The following is a 19,135-nucleotide window of genomic DNA, read 5'->3' as shown; positions in this document are numbered from 1 at the left end:
TTCCCACCGGCTGCAGGATGGTATGCCCTGTCTTCTGATCCAAAAACGGTTGGTCTGGGAGGGTGTTTCATTGCCAGCGCCAAGCACATTGTAATTGTGTCCAGTTAGGAGTTCCAACTGGGTATATTCGTTTTCAAGGGCATGATGTTGACTACCTGTGTAGTATCCCAATCGCTTGTTTAATCGGGAGCGAGCTGTTCGAGCAGGCTATTGTGTGGCCGTAGCCATGAGGAGTGTCTTCCAAAACAGATGAGCTGTTGCGGTGCGGACAGATCTTGGCACAATTATTTGTTTGTGCGGAGGTAGAGGAAAACCATTTTTCGTGAGGTCCCAGGTAGCCAGAGACTGTAGTCATGCTGCAATTGCTGGAAAAGAGCCTTTTGTCGGCGAGATTGGGGCCCTCGGCGGAGCCATGCTTTAAACCATAGTGGTACATATTTCCTGGATGAAATTTCGGCGAGCAATCTGCTTTTGGGATTGGCCACGCTCATTGCGCCTGGAAGGGTTTGCATAGCAACAGGATATTAAGTTGCCCAGGTCGCAATTTGCACATGACAAGGAGATCCTAGGCGTCGTAAGATTGAGGTTGCCAAGGTGGGCAGGATGGGTTTGAGGATGTTTGAAAAGATTGTTGTGTTGAGGAAGTATGAATGACCACTATTTATAGGATAAATCTGATAGTACAGCCATCTAGTTCTTGGCCTCAAGGTAATTAAACAAGAGCATACTGAATGATCAGGATAGAGCTCTTTTGGCCCGGTTTCTCCAAGCTCTGAAGAGAATTCTCATATCCAGATGGGAATACACGATACGAGACTTCAGTGGTAATCGCCTGACGGTGCCGAGCCATCACGGTCCGGCACGCCTCATTGCCCCTTTTTAACAAGTGATGCAGACTGCGCTGTCACGCCGAAGAGACCAAGTAAATATGCTGTTCTGGTCAAGAAAAGAAAGCCCTGTTGTCGTAGTTGGGCCAAGGTTAGCTGGTTAGCTTCAAAGGATAATAAAGTTTTCTCTCACAGTTGCGCCAATGTTGCCCCAAGTCATCGCATTCCACTCCGACCACGCCATGAACCTTTGATAGCCGAGAAGATATGCTGTAAGGCCTATGTGGCCTATATCTGCGACCCAAAGTGCCCACAGATAGTTGCGGACGACCTTGAGCTCCGTGGTCGTGTAGAGGACGGCGACGCCAAGCATGAAGAGCAGCCCGTAAGCATTGCCTAGTTGCAGTGCGACCAAGCGAGAATTGTCGTTATGCTGCAATAACTTGGGCGATTCTATCTGCTCCTCGATGAACCAGTCGGCCGATATAAAAGGGGCCACACAGCCAGCGATGCTGATCATATGGTATACGGTGATTAGTAATCTTAGTACCCAAGCCCAACAATATAGAAGAAGTACTCACAGTGAAATTGGTTCCAGTTTGGTGAAAACAACACGGGGAAAGAGTGGTAGCTGAGAAGCCATTGCTGTTATCTTAGGTTGCAATGCGGCGATGACGTAACGAGAAATTTGAAAGCTTCTACTTAGTTGAGCGAGCGTCAGATACTTCCGAACCTAATCCCCTACATGTAGAGGATAAGCATGGATATCCGTGGTGAAGTACTCACAGCTTTTTGGTCCCGGCTACTTACTTACTGTACTCCAAAACGCGGTCGAGATGCCGATTGGCGAGAGGTGTATGTGGCCTATGTACAAACCCAGGTCTCCCTCATGCCGATCAGTCGAGGTTCCAGGCCCTTCGATTGTATTATTGATATTGAGTAAGGCTGCGTGCGTAGCCCCGGCTTCTTGGGGGATGGAGGCGACAGTCGAGATATTAGTAGAGGCGATGTTGACAGGGATGGATGGATGCGTTCCGTAGGATCTCGGGCCATGCTGTGTACGCCTTGTGCCTTGTGCTAGGCTGAGTGGCCACTACCTAAAAGCACAAGCACCTCGGACGGGACAAGGACTCCACGAGGGGCAATCTACCTAAAAGCAACGCCCATCCACCCATCGTGTATCTGTCAGAGCCATGCGCTGCCGAAACATGCACATTTCCTAGCCCTCACGGTCTGCAGAAAATCGACTCAATATCGCTACGCGTTTCGCTGATTGCAATTTTACATCGTTGACCTCATCGTTGGCTTCTACCCTGAGAGCAGCAATTCACCTGCCCGCCCATTAAGGCTTCCGGGCGTGTGCCGGATCTTCAAGTTGATGTTGTTCATGGCGCCCGATTCCCCGAGGTCCAACCCTTCATCGCCAACTCCTCTTCAGTCCACAGCTGAGCACCGGTCTCCATGGAACTTAGTCCATGTTGCTGGGACCCTGAAGAACTGCCGGTGTCAGAGCTGGTATCATTGATGCTTACATGAGGCAACCGTTCTTGTGTTTATGACGGTAACTAGGCTGGCAAGGCTGTGGCACTCTACTGACCGAGTGCCATCTTGATCACCTCGGGCAGGTTAGCCACGGCGAAGCTGTATAACCACATAGATCATTTTCCCAGCAACCAGTACTCTTTCCATAGTCTTCCCTGTTCATTGTTGAAACGCGCCTCCCCTTCAAGTTCGACCCCTCCTATGTCTATCTTCCCCATGCTTTACGTCAGATGTCGACCGAAAATGCCGCGATGGCCACCATCGAGCCCCGATTGATACACCTCCTTAACGAATCAGAGGCTACACCACGACTTCACCAAGCCGAGCTCCCACCCATCAATGGCTTCAGCCTGCCGAAACCCAATAGCCGTCTACACCCACCGCCAGTCGAACCCGATGCCGGCCAAAGAACCGATGGTAAGGATGGAAATGGCGGACAGTCGACGACGCAGTCCCTGCCTTCTTTTATGTCTGTGACCGAGGACGGCTTCACGAATGCCGTCTTCTCCAGGAAAGATGGTGGTTTCCCGGCGGACCGAAACCTTCTGCGTCATATCTCCTCGCAAGAGCTCAGATCGCAAGATATTCGGATGATACTGGACGACACTACCGAAATACCCGAAGAGCCTTCTACGAAAAAGAGGCCGGTCAAAGAGGATTTCGTGCAGTTGCCACAACCCCTGAAGAAACAAAGAGCTGCCTCGCCACCGCATATGTTCCCCCCGATCATTGTTGGATTACTTGAGCCACCACCTCAGACAGCACAGCCTTTGTTCCCACCCATCTCCTCCGGCACCTTTGATGATCGTCCACGCTCTGAGCCGCCCCAGGCGCCAAATATTGTCAAGCCGCCAGATCTGAAAAGCTCGGTACCAGATGAGAGAGGGGTTGCGAGTCCTGCGGCTGATTCGGAGCCCGGCTCAAGTACGAACGGCAAACCCAAAAGGCGAGCCGCGAAGCCGCGAAGGAAATGGTCCGAGGAGGAAACCAATCATCTGCTGCTTGGTGTGTCAAAGCATGGCGTGGGAAGATGGACGGATATTTTGGAGGATTCCGAGTATAAGTTCAACGATCGAAGCGCCGGCGACCTCAAGGATAGGTTCAGAACATGCTGTCCCGAGGAACTTCGAGCAGGGACGAAACGTAAGGAGAGGGCATATCTAGACAGGCCACAGGTTCTTGCCTCGAAACCCAAGCCTAAAAAGGGTCTCATGTCAGAGAACATACTGAATGAACCCGAAGAAAACGTTGAAACCGAGTTGGCTTACCCAGTCCAGAACGATGAGGATGACACCATTCCGAAGCAGCGCAAAAGTCGGGCTCACCGCAAGAAACTCGAAGATTTGCGCGAGCTCGGTATCAAGGGCCCTTTTAAGAAGTCCCAGCGGCGTGGTCGTCGGCCTTTCTCGGAGCAGGATGATCGGGAGATATTGCAGGGCTTCGAGCGGTATGGTCCACAATGGACCAAGATTCAGCGAGATCCTCAGTTCAATCTCTCGACCCGTCAGCCAACAGACTTGAGAGATAGAATGCGCAATAAATATCCGGAGCGGTTCGCCAGTGCCGAGAAAACTACAATGCAGGTCAAGGAGCCAGGGCGTGGCAGTTTGCTTGAACCATGTATAGAGATGAATATTGAGAACTCTCTCAACAGGTCCAAGTCATCGGTGCTCGAGCCGCAACTGAATCGCAGCAGCTCGAAGGAGGACATGCCAAAGTGGCCGATCCCTTCAATGCATTCGGACATTGTTGATGCGTCTCAAGCTATATCCAACATGTACGATTCAGCTGGGACAGCTATGGACATTGCGCGCTTGATTATAGAGGATACAGCACAAGAGGGTATGCCACCGTCTCAAGATAAGCGCGGTCTCGGGTGAGACACAGACAACGTTCCCAGTGCTCCCTTCTTTGGAGAATGCGACAATGGACACACCAAGTACAACACTAATCAGGAGTCTTGGGTGCCTTGGGTGCCTTGGGTAAAAGAATATATGTACTTGCCAGAGAGAGAATCGGGTATGAGCACACGCCCAGCCCAACCCTTAGTGATCAGGTCTGTAGGTCATTGGAGGTGGAAACGTTCTCAAGTCAAGAGCTAGACAGAAACTTTCACACAGCAAAGGAGGTGAAAGAAAAATCAAGCAGGCAGAGGAAGGGCCCAGTACGCAGATCTAGATATATACTCAGCACTTTGGCATGATCGTACCTTGAGGGCGTTGGAGCCAATATCTATATCACACCTCCCCAAAGCAAACAACGTCCAAGCCTGCACCGTCCCCAACCGTTTCCAACCGTTTACTCCTAGTAGCTAGCTAGCCATATATGAGGATAACGGCATGGGAGAGAGCAGTCACTCGCATCGTGCATTCAGTTAGCAATGATTGGGCCCCATTCGTAGCAAAGCTGCATGTGATGAGCAGGAAAGCACTTCGAGAGATGATCGGTCAGCAATATGAAGTACATTCTTTTTTTGTTTTTTTAATAGAAAGTCCCATGACGCACGACCACGGTCTATGAGTTCGGCCTTGCAAAGTCGTATATCTAGACATCATAGAGTGGCAAGGCCATCAACTACACGAGAAGCCCTTCACAGCCACAGGTGATGTTGCCGGGTGTCTGACCACGAACCAACCTTGTTGGCAGGCGGGCGAAGGAGAGCGGCCCCGCAATTCCCACGGTTAAACCTAGGATGAAAAGCTGTGGTGCCCTACCCTAGATAGAGAGGCTATTGGCCAAGCCAGCAGCCGGTGGGGCTCACTGACCTACCAAAATTAATTTGTCAAGCACTGCTTTTCGACCCTCCGACCCTCGAACTTTTTCCATCAAGCCGGCTTCACTGATCCAGAGACACCCATTCTCACGACCACGATCAACGATCAACTAATCCACAACAGTCAAAATGGGTAGAGGACCGTAAGTACTTCAATTCCAATCCACCAGCACACTCGCCCGGATTCGCCTTGTCGGCAGATGGCGACTGCTTTGAGTCGCAGTTGCGACAGCCTTCGAGCGAAATCGAGCGAATCGACTTCGAAAAAATTACACGCGATGCTGATACGTCCTCCCTGAATAGTAAGAAGCACCAGAAGCGCTTGAGCGCCCCCTCGCACTGGCTTCTCGACAAGCTGTCGGGTGTCTATGCCCCCAAGCCCTCGGCCGGTCCCCACAAGCAGCGAGAATGCCTGCCCCTCATCATCTTCCTGCGCAACCGTCTCAAGTACGCCTTGAACTACCGCGAGACCAAGTCGATCATGATGCAGCGTCTCATCAAGGTTGATGGCAAGGTCCGCACCGACATGACCTTCCCCGCCGGCTTCATGGACGTCATCTCCATCGAGAAGACTGGCGAGCACTTCCGTCTCGTCTACGACACCAAGGGCCGCTTCACCGTCCACCGCATCCAGGCCGAGGAGGCTGAGTACAAGCTTGGCAAGGTCAAGCGCGTCCAGCTCGGCAAGGGCGGCATCCCATTCTTGGTTACGCACGATGCACGAACGTAAGTTCTATCAGACATCATTCAGTCGTTGGATCAAGCTTTGGTCGAACCACCCGTTTGCGCGGATATGGAACAAATGATCGATAAGGAGCTTTGAGAAGATGGCTGTATGTATTCCCTACCCTAACTGGATGCTAACGTAATTCCAACAGCATCCGCTACCCTGACCCTTCCATCAAGGTCAACGACACCGTCAAGATCAACCTTGAGAGCGGCAAGATCACCGACTTCGTCAAGTTCGATACTGGTGCCATCGCCATGGTCACCGGTGGTCGCAACATGGGCCGTGTCGGTGTTATCACCCACCGTGAGCGCCACGACGGTGGTTTCAACATCGTCCACATCAAGGACGCTATTGACAACACCTTCGCTACCCGTGAGAGCAACGTCTTCGTCATTGGTTCCGAGAAGCCCTGGGTTTCCCTGCCCAAGGGCAAGGGTGTCAAGCTCACCATTGCTGAGGAGCGTGACCGCCGCCGAGCCAACACCCTGGCCGGCCACTAAATTCTGGATTCGGAAAATGGGACATGAAAAACGGTTGACTTTTACTTGCATGGGGCTGGAGTCTATGGCATGAATGTTTGTGCTTTCTACTAGGTAGTTTGTCCATTGAATGGTCCAATGAGACCCAATTGATACCTGACGACCAATTCAGCCCCGGAGAAGAATCTGAATTATGAACAGCTGGTTCCGCTCTTGTTCCTCGGTGACGAAACGTGGTGTAACAGCATGAGACTCCGCTATATATAACCTGTGACCTTTCGTAACACAGGTCGTCGGGGCTCCTGGGCAACAAACCCTCCAAGGTGTACTGTCAACTGTGTAACGGCACGACATGAGGCAACATCACTCTTCACCGCCAACGATGCTATCATTTCTGATGTGTATAATGGTGGCCATATATGTCCGTCACTTCTCTTGCCCTACTGCTATAAGCAAAAGCAATGGTTATTAATCATTGACCTGGTGCAGCTTATGGAGTTTCACGTACTACTGATGTTACCGTGGAAAAGAACCGCATCGCAAATCACGACAGGTATACTTCCCAATTGCTTCCATACGGCATGCGTCGGGCTGAGGAGGACTGGATGCCAGTCTACTCAGTCAAAGCACAATTCTTGTGCAAACTACACTGAATGCCGTGATGCGGTGTTGTCTGGGCAGCATACATGCCCGGCGAAGCAGTGGTCAAGTACTCGTGCTTTATCACACAAACTCCCTTCACTACTGCTGCTCCGCACAACCTAGCAAGAAGACAGCCAACTCTCCTACCTGCGCCGTGTTCCGTCATTCACTAGACCCCCAACCCATTAACGGAAAAAAACATGTCGGGGGAAGAAAGCCAAGCGGAATCGTCTCCTGACCAACTGTTGGGTTTGAGGGGTGGCTAACACGCAGCCCATCTTGGGCTGCTCTGTCCGTTTGCCCGCTCGACCGGGTTAGTGTAACGCCGTGTATAGACGGCAGTTCTTTCCCCGGCCGGTACCATCTTCATCATTACCTTTTGTTCGTTTTCGTTATCTGCAGGATATCCCTCCGGCTATAGGTTGTCCGGCCATTGGCTACGCAAACAGGGCCGGTGGCCGCGGCCAAGACGGAGAGGGGATCTTGAGTGGCTAAAATTATCGTTATACATCGAAGGGGTTGTTGTAGTGCGTAGTAAGCCTGGGAAGAGGGTTGCTGAGCAAAGCACTTGGTAACAGCAACAGCAACAGCTACAGCGAAGATCGAGATGATCGTGCCGCCACCTTGTCAGCCTCAGGCGATCAGTCACTACACCCTCAACGCCGCATGGATTATAGTGTGCTGGGGGTGGGGGTGCAGGCGGACCGGCAACACCGAGGTGCCCAATTGTGGCCTCTCGGTAAACGGTTTGAGTTGCCACACGTCTATCTCCGTCACTGCATCCCCCACGGGACAGGGCTTGGGCGTTATTGTTAAGAAAGCGGATTAACAATGCGTAAAGACGTACGCAGCACATCACTCGTGCCTTCTAGCGTAGGTCGTGTGGCTTGATTTCTAGGTGCTGGCTGGGCATCGACAGACCCCCAAGCGGCGTCTCGACGGCTCACAGTCCACGGCGAGAGGAGCAGGTCTGTGTTACACAGATTATGTCCAAAGGGAGGTCCTGGACACAGTAGGAATCGGCTGGTAAAAGATGCAAGGTGACCCTTTGGAGGCGCCATCACATACATACAGTACATGCATCCATGCACACATGTATCCATGGACATGCTGTATGACCAACTGAGGGTCCTGAGTTCCGTCAGGAACTATACGCCTCTCAAGCAAACAAGACCATGGGGTGTCTGGTGTGTGCCTCCCTCCTTCCTAGGTACTCTCTACCCTGAATGCCTAAACTCACGATACTCTCGGGAATAACATGACCGGCATCTTCCTAGCCCGGCCAAACTTGCATTCATTCCCTGCCTCCAGGTTTGAACGCGTCATACCGAGGACTGAAAGCGGGTGGTAGGAGACCCCCAAGTGATTTGAGGACTTATCTTCGGATTGCTGATTTGGGTAATCATGATGACAGGTTTTCATGATATGTTCAACACAAAGACGAGGTTCGCAGTGTATTCCATCTGGCCTCCATCGTGTAGCTTACCCGAACCTGAGTTGACCGCTTCTGCTGCTCTGGGACCTGCGACGCCCCATGCGAGTTGCCTTGTTAATCTATTTCCTGAGTCGCACCGCATACGCCAGGTGGTGAAGGCGGCGGCGGCGGCTGCTGCTGCCAGTAGCCGTAGCCGTAGTTTCTGGGGGAATTGGGGCCTGGGGCCCAAATCTTACCCTGGCACCTGGCCCGAACTAGCTACATATACACAGCACCCCTCAATATAACGCTATGCAGCCTCTACTAGTTTCCGTAGTATCGTCGTCGGCAACCTTTAACTTCACCCGTCGGTGGTGTCTTCCTTCTTACGTTATATACTCGCACGAGGGCGTCACGAGCCCTTCCCTCCCGTCATTCTTGCAATGTAGTATCGCTCTGACATGCAGATGGAAGCGGTTCATGACCTCGTTGGGGAGTGTGGTTTGTAGCTTGCTTATCTCTTCTTCAAAATACGGGCTTGTGGTGACCGTCGTCGACACGAATTACATGCAACTTAGCAATGCCTCACGGAGCTCATCTGACCATGAAACAACCCCTCTAGCAAGGGATCGTGTGGAGTCGTGGTCTGGGGCTCCGTGGGCATGTTTGGAGAAGGCTGGCAATTGGGCGCGGGTTGATGATTTCCATGATGCCAAGCCCGGATCTTTATGGCTCAAGCTGTAATTGACGGGTTTCTGCTGACTCTGATCGTGTATGCAAGACTTGCACCCAGGACAGATATTACTTACCCCTCAGCTCGCCCCTCCTTCTCTGCAGCGTCTGGCATCCCCCATTTCTCCATCCTCCCCGCCAAGACCAGAGCTGTCATTTGGTGCCATGTCGTTTCCGAGCCGTCGACACAGCCTAACAGCACCTGCCAGCGGCATATTTCCCTGGGCAATTGCACACATGACACGGAAACCTTGGTGGCAGTAGTGGTGGCTTATGTGCAGCCAAACTAGCAACCGAAATGTCGACCCAGTAGCCAGTGCCTGTGAGGATGATGGTGGCTCACAGGGACATGGTCTGGCATGAAGTCGTAGTCCTTGGATAGGGTAGTGGTTCGCGGGCCGAGACTTGTTGATCCAAAGCACGAAACTCTTACCCCCCTTCCTCTCCCCCTTCCCTCTTCCCCTTCCCCCGGACAGGTTGTAGGTGGTCCCGCGCTTCACTCCATCGCCGCTCTTCATCGACTTAACACCCGACCTGAAAACTCTATCCTGTCAGCAAACATTGGTTCTTTCAGACGGGGACACCTTCCCTCGTTTCCCTCGCATGTCGCCTGGCAGGGCTTCTTCGCCGTTATGCCATGTCGGGGTCCTACCTGTCGCCACGTGTGTTGCTCGGCGGCCGGCATGGAACGGCGCAGGTAACCCTAGCCCATGCCCTCCCTCTCTCCCTCTCTCTACTCTCGTGAACCTGGCCCCCTCCCGGTATCAAGGTACCAGGTTTCTTGATGTGTATGCTGGGCCAAGACCTATGTTCCTGGCAAGACACCTTTCCCCTTGCAACCGTCATCGGGGGTCTACCAAAGTATATACCCCCAGGTGACAGACTACTGATTGGTTCACCCTTGGCTTGGATCCTCCTAGCTTACATGGAATCCACTCAAATGCTCCTAAACCTGCAGTGGTCACCGATTCGGAAAGTCGAGCGCATCAGCGACCACGCTCCCCTGTCTTGACATATTCCATTACATGATCGTCGTGCACGTCTCGTGCTTGGGGAGTTGTTTTCTTCATCGTGGGTGGCGGCTACGCTCGTATGCTCTCTTCAGTTTCTTCCCAAATTTCCCTATACATTGTGTCGCACTTTGAAGCTGTTGTCGTAGGCCTACCTATCTACTTTTAACTTATATATCCCTTATACGACCCCCACACCTCAGGTCACTGCTGGCCTGTCTTAAAAGGGTCAAATACATTTCTCTCAAGTGTGCCACGTGCTCTGCTCCTGTTGGCACTTCCTGTGTCACAATATCTTACACCATTACTGAGCGTCGTTGCTTGTCCATTCCTTGTTTGCGTGCCTGCCTGCCCAAAGAAGAAGCTGGGGAGAACCTCAACACGCGAGCCCCTTCTTTAAAGAACCGAGAGGACGCTGGGGCGAACGTCCAAGCCGCCGTCGAAGGGAGATTCGAGTCTAAGATGAGAATATAACCGCCTCATATTGTCTCACACTTGGTTGCAATCTTTCTGTCCATTGACCGTGAGTGACTACCGAATTGCACAATACTTGAGCGGTGCTCTTGCCATGTCGGCCAAACATTTCACTAGGCCCTTTGCGGGCGCTTGGCGTCGCTCCTTTTACTCATCGACACCGAGAAGAATGGCAAGCCGTGGTGGTGGTGGCCGGTTGAACCCCGTTGCTAGCCCTCGTCAGCAACCAAACTGGTCCGGAACCTCCGTCATTGCCCTATCGGCTACTGCTGGCCTCCTAGGTTTTACTTTGGCTGCCGCTGGGCTCGAACCCCCAAAGCCACGCCCTGTATTGCTCTTTGATTCGAAGGTCCCTTCGCCGGAGTATGCATCGTTGGGTGAAATGGAAACGGTTAGTTATGGGTTTCTGCAAGACGATTAGGGCGACGTTGCTTATACTTATTCCTTGCAGGCGTTGAGAGAAATTCGGCGCGAGGTTGGCGGTGACGAAGACATCATCTCCACTGACCCGGACGACCTGCATGCTCATGGCTATTCAGAGTGGTCGTCAACAAACCCTGATGGGCTGCCTGTGGCTGTGGCCTACCCCAGGTCTACCCAGCAGGTGTCAACCATCGCAAAGATATGTCATAAGTACCATGTTCCAATCATCCCGTATTCAGGGGGTTCGAGTCTCGAAGGCAACTTCTCGGCACCGTATGGGGGCATCAGTGTCGACTTCGCCTATATGGACCAGATAATCCAATTCAACAAAGAAGACATGGATATTGTTGTTCAGCCTAGCATCGGATGGCAGGACTTGAACCAGCAGCTGGCTGGATTGGGGAGTGGACTCTTCTTCCCCATTGATCCAGGTATGTTACCTCACAAGAATAGACATAGTGCCCCTTGAACTCAAGCACGCACACAGTCGTAAGGGGGCTCGCAAGCTGACTTAGATCCGGCAGGCCCAAGCGCGAAGATTGGTGGCATGGTTGGGACCAACTGCTCAGGAACAAACGCCGTCAAATACGGAACGATGAAAGACTGGGTTATCAATCTTACAGTAGTACTTGCGGATGGAACGGTCATCAAGACACGTCGAAGACCGAGAAAATCCTCAGCTGGGTACAATCTTAACGGCATCTTTGTGGGCTCAGAGGGTACGCTTGGTCTTGTGACAGAAGGTTAGTTTGTATCACGTGAAGCATCGGATTGTGTAACTGACGAGTGAATAGCGACATTGAAGCTTGCCGTTGTCCCCGAGGACCTCTCTGTGGCTGTAGTGACGTTCCCTACCATTCGTGACGCCGCCGCAGCTGCAGCTCAAATCATGCAAACAGGGGTTCCAGTGGCAGCCATGGAGATCATGGATGAAGTCCAAATGAAGGTGGTCAACTTGGGTGGTGCAACTGCGCCGCGAATTTGGAAAGAGGTGCCCACGCTGTTTTTCAAGTTCTCTGGCACAAAAGCCAGTGTGAAGGAGCACATTGGCTTAGTCCAGAACATCACCAAGTGCCATAAAGGCGGAAACTTCGAGTTCGCCAAAGACCAGCGTGAGCAAAAGCTTCTCTGGTCTGCCCGCAAAGAGTCCTTGTGGTCCATGCTCGCCCTCAGGAAAGAGGGCGAGGAAGTCTGTAAGTATTGCCGTCCTTTCTCGTTCTTATATATCCTGTGAGCATGCATTGACAGCAGTTTAGGGAGCACCGACGTTGCAGTGCCCTTCAGCCGACTTGCTGATATCATTGAAGTCAGCAAGAAAGAGATGGACGAGCTTGGGCTTTTCGCCAGTATATTGGGTCACATTGGCGATGGCAACTTCCACGAGAGCATCATGTACAATCGGCAAAATAAGGAAGAGCGGGAGAAGGTGGAGTTATGTGTCAAGAACATGGTCAAGCGGGCCATCGATATGGAGGGCACATGTACTGGCGAGCACTCGATCGGCTGGGGCAAGAAGGATTCGCTGCTGCTCGAGGTCGGCCCCGAGACGCTTGCTGTCATGAGACAAATAAAGCAGGCGCTCGATCCCTTGTGGATCATGAATCCGGGCAAGATAATGGATCTCCCCTGAAGCCTATCCGTCTCGGGACCCGCGAACGTGGACTTGCCTGTACAAAGGGGTCAACGATGGATGGCTAAAGATCAACAACGATATGCCATGCAACAGATCTCACAGTATGGTGGTCTTACCAAGCCCCTTAACACCCTTGAACTGTTGTGCATATCATCATGGTCGGCCACGAAAAGTTATTCTGCATTTATGAGCGTTCCATATTGGGGTTCTTTGTCGGCTAGTTATCACGCATGCCTCTAGCTAGGCATCTGTAGATTTAGAAGATGAATTGACTGCAGTAGTACCACGCCCGGACATAGCAACAGCTGGCCATTGTCAGCCCAATCTTCCTCTTAACCCAGTAAGAAACAAATCCCCTGAGCCGGTCCTGGGTACTGTATATACTAGGGTGGTATAACACATATATACTTCATATCTGTCCTGGAGATTTTCCGATATAGCCGTGCCCAATGTTAGACTTGTTCACACATGGCCATACCTAGCTGCTATCCGATAACAGTAGGTAATGCTATCAGCGAGCGGTAAGTCATCATTTCGGGGTTTTCAGAAGTGGCCAAGTGTATGGACCTCCGATGTGATTGCCCCATGAGCTGCAGATATCCGAAACAATGGAGTAGGTGGAAAATCTCTATATATACGGGCAAACACTGCCTGATCCGTTCCCGGTACCTCCCCGTTCGACGGCAGTATTGTCGACGTCAACGTATTAGTATTGGCAGGAGCAAAGACCTAGCTATGTGAATTCGTACCTAAGTAATGGTACACGACCCAGCCTTTTACCACCTGCATTTCGACGATCTTTTGCAGGGACAAGACTAAAACTTTCACCAAAAGGTTTATTCATTATATTGAATATTCTTCCATTTCCTGCAAATCATTGATTGCCCTTCTACGGTTGCCTACCCGACTTTTACGCACCTGCCCTCTTTCCCTCTTTCCCTCTTTCCCCCTTCCCCCTCTTCCTCTCACTCTCATCCTCACTCTCGATTTCCCTGTACCAGTCCCTTAATCACTACTTGGACTCCTAACCGCTTCTCCTTCCGCAAACTACGACTAGGATCTGAGCATTCTTTACTATGGACAGCGATGGCCTTGCTGTAAGGCTTCAGAACTTACCAGCAGACGTAAATCTACAAAATCTGCGGCAGGTGTTTCAGCCACTTGGTGAGGTTGTTTACATCGAAATCTTCCCAGATAGACTCAATGCAAGCAAGAGGGTTGCGACGGTTCGGTTCTCGTCACGACCTGAAAATGGCTTCTGGCAGAATGGAACCATCGTCATTAACTTCCCACCCCCGGTCGAGGTACCAGTCACATGTTTGAATCCTCGAAGACCTGAGCTCATCAGAAGCCCTGTCACTGGGCTAGAGTTCCCAGTAGAGATGAGCGTCCGTCTCCATCGCCTGGACTTCGGTTTCCTTTCAGATGTTTCTACCATGGACATCATGCGATCTATCCAGTACCCTGCAGATTCACCTTCGATCTTCACACTGTCTGCGAAGTTTAAGTTCAAGAAGCTTGAGATCACATTCCCCTGCTCGATTCCACACCCACGCAGTACCGAGCCAGGCGAAGCCTTGGGCGCTTCACAAAGCTCACGACAGCACAGATACAAGGCGGCAATCCAATTTAGCCTTATTGCAAAGATATATTGCATTACTACGGACGATGGCTCTGAAGAGTTGATAATACCTTTGGAGAGCCCGCCAGCTTTCCACAAGTACAACCCTTCGATGAGTAGCCAGGTTGATGACACAAAGACACGATGGGGAGACCACGAAGCTTGGCAGAGAGTTGGTACCATCAGGTACGAGTCAAATATGAGGGATGAGGTCACATCATTCAGAAGACCGAATCAATTCATCGATATAGGCCGCTGGACTACTTACCGCCTGACCATGGATGCTGGCAACAAGGATATGTGGCAGAATATGAAGTCTGCTCTTTCAGACTTCAATATCCAGATCACCAAACTAAGTAAGAACAACTTCAAGATACGCCCAGGAGCCCCTTCGAATCTATGGAATATGATCGACGCCCCTACATCATCTGGTATGGCCTCTGATCTGGAGCTTTTGCATAGCGTCGAAAGCGTCCACCTCCCGTTCGAGATCCGCTATCAGCTGGAGGCTGCTATTTCACAGGGTGTTTTCACCGAGCAGAGCATCTCCCTGGAATTCCTCATGAAACTTGCGAAGCTAGTCCCAAACCCAGGCCCTGACTTTGGCAAGGATGTCGAAACCGAGCCGAATGAGCTTCCACACTTCACAAACGCATGGAGGTTTATCAACAGACGGCGCTTTAACAAGGCCAGGAATCTTCTCGAATATGTCACAGATGATCGTAAACACATCTATGACCCCATGTCTGTATTTGGACACAGTAGTGCTCTCACCCATACCCCTGGGCTCGGTTATGAGCACTGTGCCTGGGTCAGAAAAGTTATTATCACTCCTTCGACAATGTACTTGGGATCTCCAACTTTGGAGGTCACGAACCGAGTCCTGCGACAATATGAGGGAAACATCGATCTCTTCCTGCGTGTTCAGTTTACTGACGAACGTACCGAGGGCCGCCTTTCTGCCGACCAAGACAGCGAAAAGAATCATCACCTCTTCAACAGGGTCTTTAACACCCTACGCAACGGCATTCGCATTGGTGACCGACATTACCAGTTCTTGGCTTTCGGAAATTCCCAATTCAGGGAGCATGGCGCCTATTTCTTCGCTCCAACTGGGGCTCAAAGCTGTGATGACATACGCAATTGGATGGGAAATTTCGATCACATCAAGGTTATCGCCAAATATGCTTCTCGTCTTGGGCAATGCTTTTCCACAACACGAAGCCCGAAAGGCATGACAGTTGACCACACTCATATTCCTGATATCGAGCACAACGAATGGTGTTTCACCGACGGTGTGGGTAAGATAGGCACCTACCTGGCCAAAGATATTGCAGGGCAGCTCAAGATGTTGAAGAAGCATGGTTCGCCGTCAGCTTTCCAATTCCGTATGGGAGGAAACAAAGGCATCCTCGTCACCTGGGATGACACGAAATGGAACGAGGTTCAGATCCGTCCTTCACAGAATAAGTTCACTTCCATGGCAAGAAATATCGAGATAATCCGGCCCTCACGCTTCTCAGTGGCCACCCTAAACCGCCAGACAGTTGCGATTCTGAGTTGTCTCGGCGTTTCGGATAGCGTATTCATGGACTTGACTAAGCATCAATTATCCGACTATCGACTTGCCATGGATGATCAAGATACGGCCCTGCGGCTGCTTGGCCGGTTCACAGACGAGAATGGCACCACGACCACTCTGGGCCAAATGATCCGCGATGGCTTCATGATAGTACAAGAGCCTTTTGCCCTAACTGTGTTGCAATTGTGGAGAGCCTGGTCAATGAAGCTCCTGCGTGAAAAAGCCCGCATCGTCGTTGAGCAAGGAGCGTTTGTTTTTGGCTGCGTTGACGAGACCAAGTCTCTACGCGGCCACACACATGCTGAAGACGCTGACTTGGCGAAGAACAAAGAGATGCTCCCGCAAATATTCTTGCAAGTGCCCAAAATAGATCAACCTGAGAACTACCACGTCATCACTGGATTGTGTGTTATTGGCCGCAATCCGTCCCTGCATCCAGGCGACCTACGAGTCGTTGAGGCCGTAGATGTCCCCCAGCTTCAACATCTCCGCGATGTTGTCGTGTTCCCCTGGCCAAGGCGATCGGGATCTACCATCGATGTGTTCTGGTGGTGATCTCGACGGAGACGACTATTTCGTATTCTGGGATCCGCGACTGATACCTAAAGAATGGAACCACCCTCCTCTGCATCACGATGTTATCAAACCTGAGGAGCTCGATCGCGACGTCAGAATCGATGACATTATACGATTCTTCGTCGAATATATAAAGAACGACTCACTCGGCGCCATTGCACACGCGCATGTTGCCATGGCAGACAGGCTCCCAGATGGGCCAAAGTCCGAGCAATGCATTGAACTAGCCAAGCTACATTCAAACGCAGTGGACTACGTCAAGACTGGCCGTAAAGCACATCTGAACGCCAAATTGCGACCTAAATTCTGGCCTCACTTTATGGGCAAGCCAGAGAGGAAATCATACAGATCTAACAAGGTTCTCGGCAAACTATACGATCTTATCGCGGCTGTTGACTTCACACCCAAGTACGATAGTGCCTTTGACAAGCGTATCTTGCGCCGATACAAACTGAGTGATGAGCTGCTGGCCAAGGCACGACGCATCAAGTCGCAGTACGACATTGCTATGAGAAGAGTCATGAATCAAAGAGAAATCGCAACGGAGTTTGAGATCTGGAGCACCTTCGTCATGAGCAAACCTCGCATAGGCACAGAGTACAAGTCACAGGAGGACATGGGCAATGTCATGCTTGGCTTGCGCGACCGCTTTGTGACGATGTGCCGCGAGGAAATAGGAGAAAAAGACCAAGATCAGGGCACAGAAATGCTATATCAATTCATAGCGGCGGCATACCAGGTCACCTGGGAAGAGGTGCAGGTGGCTCTGCAGCAGTGTGAACAGGTGCAGTTGATTGCGGGCCAGATGGTCCCCAAGCGGCGCAGGATACCTGAACAGATGCCACTTCTCAGTTTCCCCTGGCTTTTTTACTACGAATTGGGCAAGATCGCCACGGGGAATGGCATTGATGCCTCGGAAGCCAACGACATAGAGATGCCCAAGATAATTAGAGCGGACGTGTTCAAGGCAGATGGACCTCCTATCATCGAACTTGATAATGGGAAAGTTATCCACCGTGGGCAAGAGCTTTTCGTCGGTGCTCTCGACACAGGCGATGGAGGCGATGGAGGCAATGGCAATGGCGAAGAGGAAGCCGAAGTAGCTGGAGGGGTAAAAACCGAGGCTACTAGTCTGCTGGCTTCCTCGATCGGTGGTGATGACGAAGGTGGTGACCAAGGAGACGATGACCAAGAAGAGATCGAGGACATCGAGGTGGAGATTGAGGAAGACGAGGGCGGCGGACTTCAGGCCTTGGAGCGATTGGGCTTGTGAACAATTCCACTATATACCTATCTACATGTAGTTGCGGGATTCGCGGGCTTACTATGGCCATGTGCAGCACAGAATAAATAGCCAGAGCGGAAACCAGCGACTGATAGCATAGGTCAATCTAGAATGAGCCATCAACATTGCAGATATGAGATAAAGATGAGATGAGGGGTGATTGGAACCCACAATGGCAAGAGTGCATAGAGCCAAGCTGAATCAGCATCGACCAGCAGCAAGGTGGAATTATGCAGCAAGTGGGGTGTATCGCTATAGCAGAAGCGGGAAGAGGGTTGATCCACAGGGCGAGCACGCACATTTTGGAAGCTCTGGAGAGACGAAGAGTTTCGAGCCTCACCCGCCCCGATTGACTGATTGATTTGACTGAGAGCTATTCCCGACGAAGAATACGATTTTACGGCATATAATAATATCTCTGGGGTGAGTGCTGCGAGATTTACCTGCTTGGCTGGCCCGGAATCTGTGTCTTTCTGATTTCCTTGGGGGCGTCCAATTTCCAATCAAACTACCGAAACCCCAGCTAACATATTTTCCTCGCTTCCTAAAAGCCTTGTTGGAACCCCGCGCAAATACCGATTTTTCGACCACAGCTCATTTGAATCAAGATGGCGGACGTGCAGGAGATCCTCAAGAAGAAGTTCGGCGGTGCCGCGCCCTCGCGAACTGGTATGTTCATCATTGCTGTCATTGCTGCTGCTGTCCGGATCCGAAGTCGCATTGCGAGAGACTCGAGGAGACTATGGCGGGCGGACGCGAGAACACGAGAGTTAACGGTTGAAAACCAATCTAGGTGGCAAGGGCACCCCCAGACACAAGCAGAAGCGCAACGTCGCCCGCAGCGCCAACGATGACAAGAAGCTCCAGGCTACTCTCAAGAAGCTGAACGTGCAGCCCATCCAGGCAATTGAGGAGGTCAACATGTTCAAGGCCGACGGCAACGTCATCCACTTCTCTGCCCCCAAGGGTATGTAAACTCGCTGACACACGCATCCCTCAAAAAGAGATGACTGTGATCCCGTCCAATTTGATGTTGGCGGCCATATACTGACCTGCTGTGTCGCAGTTCACGCCGCCGTTCCCGCCAACACCTTCGCCATTTACGGCAACGGTGAGGACAAGGAGCTCACCGAGCTCGTCCCCGGCATCCTCAACCAGCTGGGACCTGACTCCTTAGCCTCTCTCCGCAAACTGGCCGAGAGCTACCAGAGCATGTCCAAGGGCGAGAAGGAGGCCGATGACGACGACATCCCCGACCTGGTCGCTGGCGAGAACTTCGAGAGCAAGGTCGAATAAGTACGACCCCCGATTATCTGTTCCGAGATCCCCCCAACGCGGATACGCATTCCCACTTGATCCGGTCTCTGAATGGAGAGCATGACAACGGAAAGG

At 51.6% G+C, this 19,135-nt stretch overlaps 6 protein-coding genes across 6 annotated transcripts; 5 read left to right on the top strand and 1 right to left on the bottom strand.

Moving 5' to 3' along the window:
• Positions 1–993: 993 nt before the first annotated feature.
• On the bottom strand, positions 994–1,470 carry PG998_011025 (uncharacterized protein; the record flags this gene model as incomplete). The annotated part of the gene is made up of 2 exons (XM_066877841.1): positions 994–1,339; positions 1,409–1,470. 2 exons carry the CDS (start codon positions 1,468–1,470, stop codon positions 994–996), a joined length of 408 nt encoding a protein of 135 aa, XP_066726895.1.
• Positions 1,471–2,620: 1,150 nt separating this feature from the next.
• PG998_011024 (myb dna-binding domain containing protein) lies at positions 2,621–4,249 on the top strand (the record flags this gene model as incomplete). Its single annotated transcript, XM_066877840.1, has 1 exon — positions 2,621–4,249. One exon carries the CDS (start codon positions 2,621–2,623, stop codon positions 4,247–4,249), a length of 1,629 nt encoding a protein of 542 aa, XP_066726894.1.
• Positions 4,250–5,271: 1,022 nt separating this feature from the next.
• PG998_011023 (40S ribosomal protein eS4) lies at positions 5,272–6,372 on the top strand (the record flags this gene model as incomplete). Its single annotated transcript, XM_066877839.1, has 3 exons — positions 5,272–5,285; positions 5,446–5,868; positions 6,021–6,372. 3 exons carry the CDS (start codon positions 5,272–5,274, stop codon positions 6,370–6,372), a joined length of 789 nt encoding a protein of 262 aa, XP_066726893.1.
• A 4,345-nt stretch (positions 6,373–10,717) lies between these two features.
• On the top strand, positions 10,718–12,676 carry PG998_011022 (glycolate oxidase; the record flags this gene model as incomplete). The annotated part of the gene is made up of 5 exons (XM_066877838.1): positions 10,718–11,014; positions 11,075–11,477; positions 11,571–11,789; positions 11,841–12,239; positions 12,303–12,676. 5 exons carry the CDS (start codon positions 10,718–10,720, stop codon positions 12,674–12,676), a joined length of 1,692 nt encoding a protein of 563 aa, XP_066726892.1.
• A 1,079-nt stretch (positions 12,677–13,755) lies between these two features.
• PG998_011021 (rna-directed rna polymerase (sad-1) protein) lies at positions 13,756–17,731 on the top strand (the record flags this gene model as incomplete). The annotated part of the gene is made up of 3 exons (XM_066877837.1): positions 13,756–13,776; positions 13,828–16,286; positions 16,360–17,731. 3 exons carry the CDS (start codon positions 13,756–13,758, stop codon positions 17,729–17,731), a joined length of 3,852 nt encoding a protein of 1,283 aa, XP_066726891.1.
• Positions 17,732–18,295: 564 nt separating this feature from the next.
• Positions 18,296–19,045, top strand: PG998_011020 (NAC domain-containing protein). Its single transcript, XM_066877836.1, has 3 exons — positions 18,296–18,412; positions 18,537–18,710; positions 18,810–19,045. The coding sequence occupies exons 1-3, from the start codon at positions 18,352–18,354 to the stop codon at positions 19,037–19,039; spliced, it is 465 nt and encodes a 154-aa protein (XP_066726890.1). The 5' UTR covers positions 18,296–18,351; the 3' UTR covers positions 19,040–19,045.
• Positions 19,046–19,135: the final 90 nt, after the last annotated feature.

The sequence above is a fragment of the Apiospora kogelbergensis genome (assembly GCF_038363985.1).
Source record: "Apiospora kogelbergensis strain CBS 113332 chromosome Unknown utg000007l_segment0_segment0, whole genome shotgun sequence".
Lineage (NCBI taxonomy): Eukaryota > Fungi > Ascomycota > Sordariomycetes > Amphisphaeriales > Apiosporaceae > Apiospora > Apiospora kogelbergensis.
This window is presented reverse-complemented; position numbering and strand designations above follow the sequence as displayed.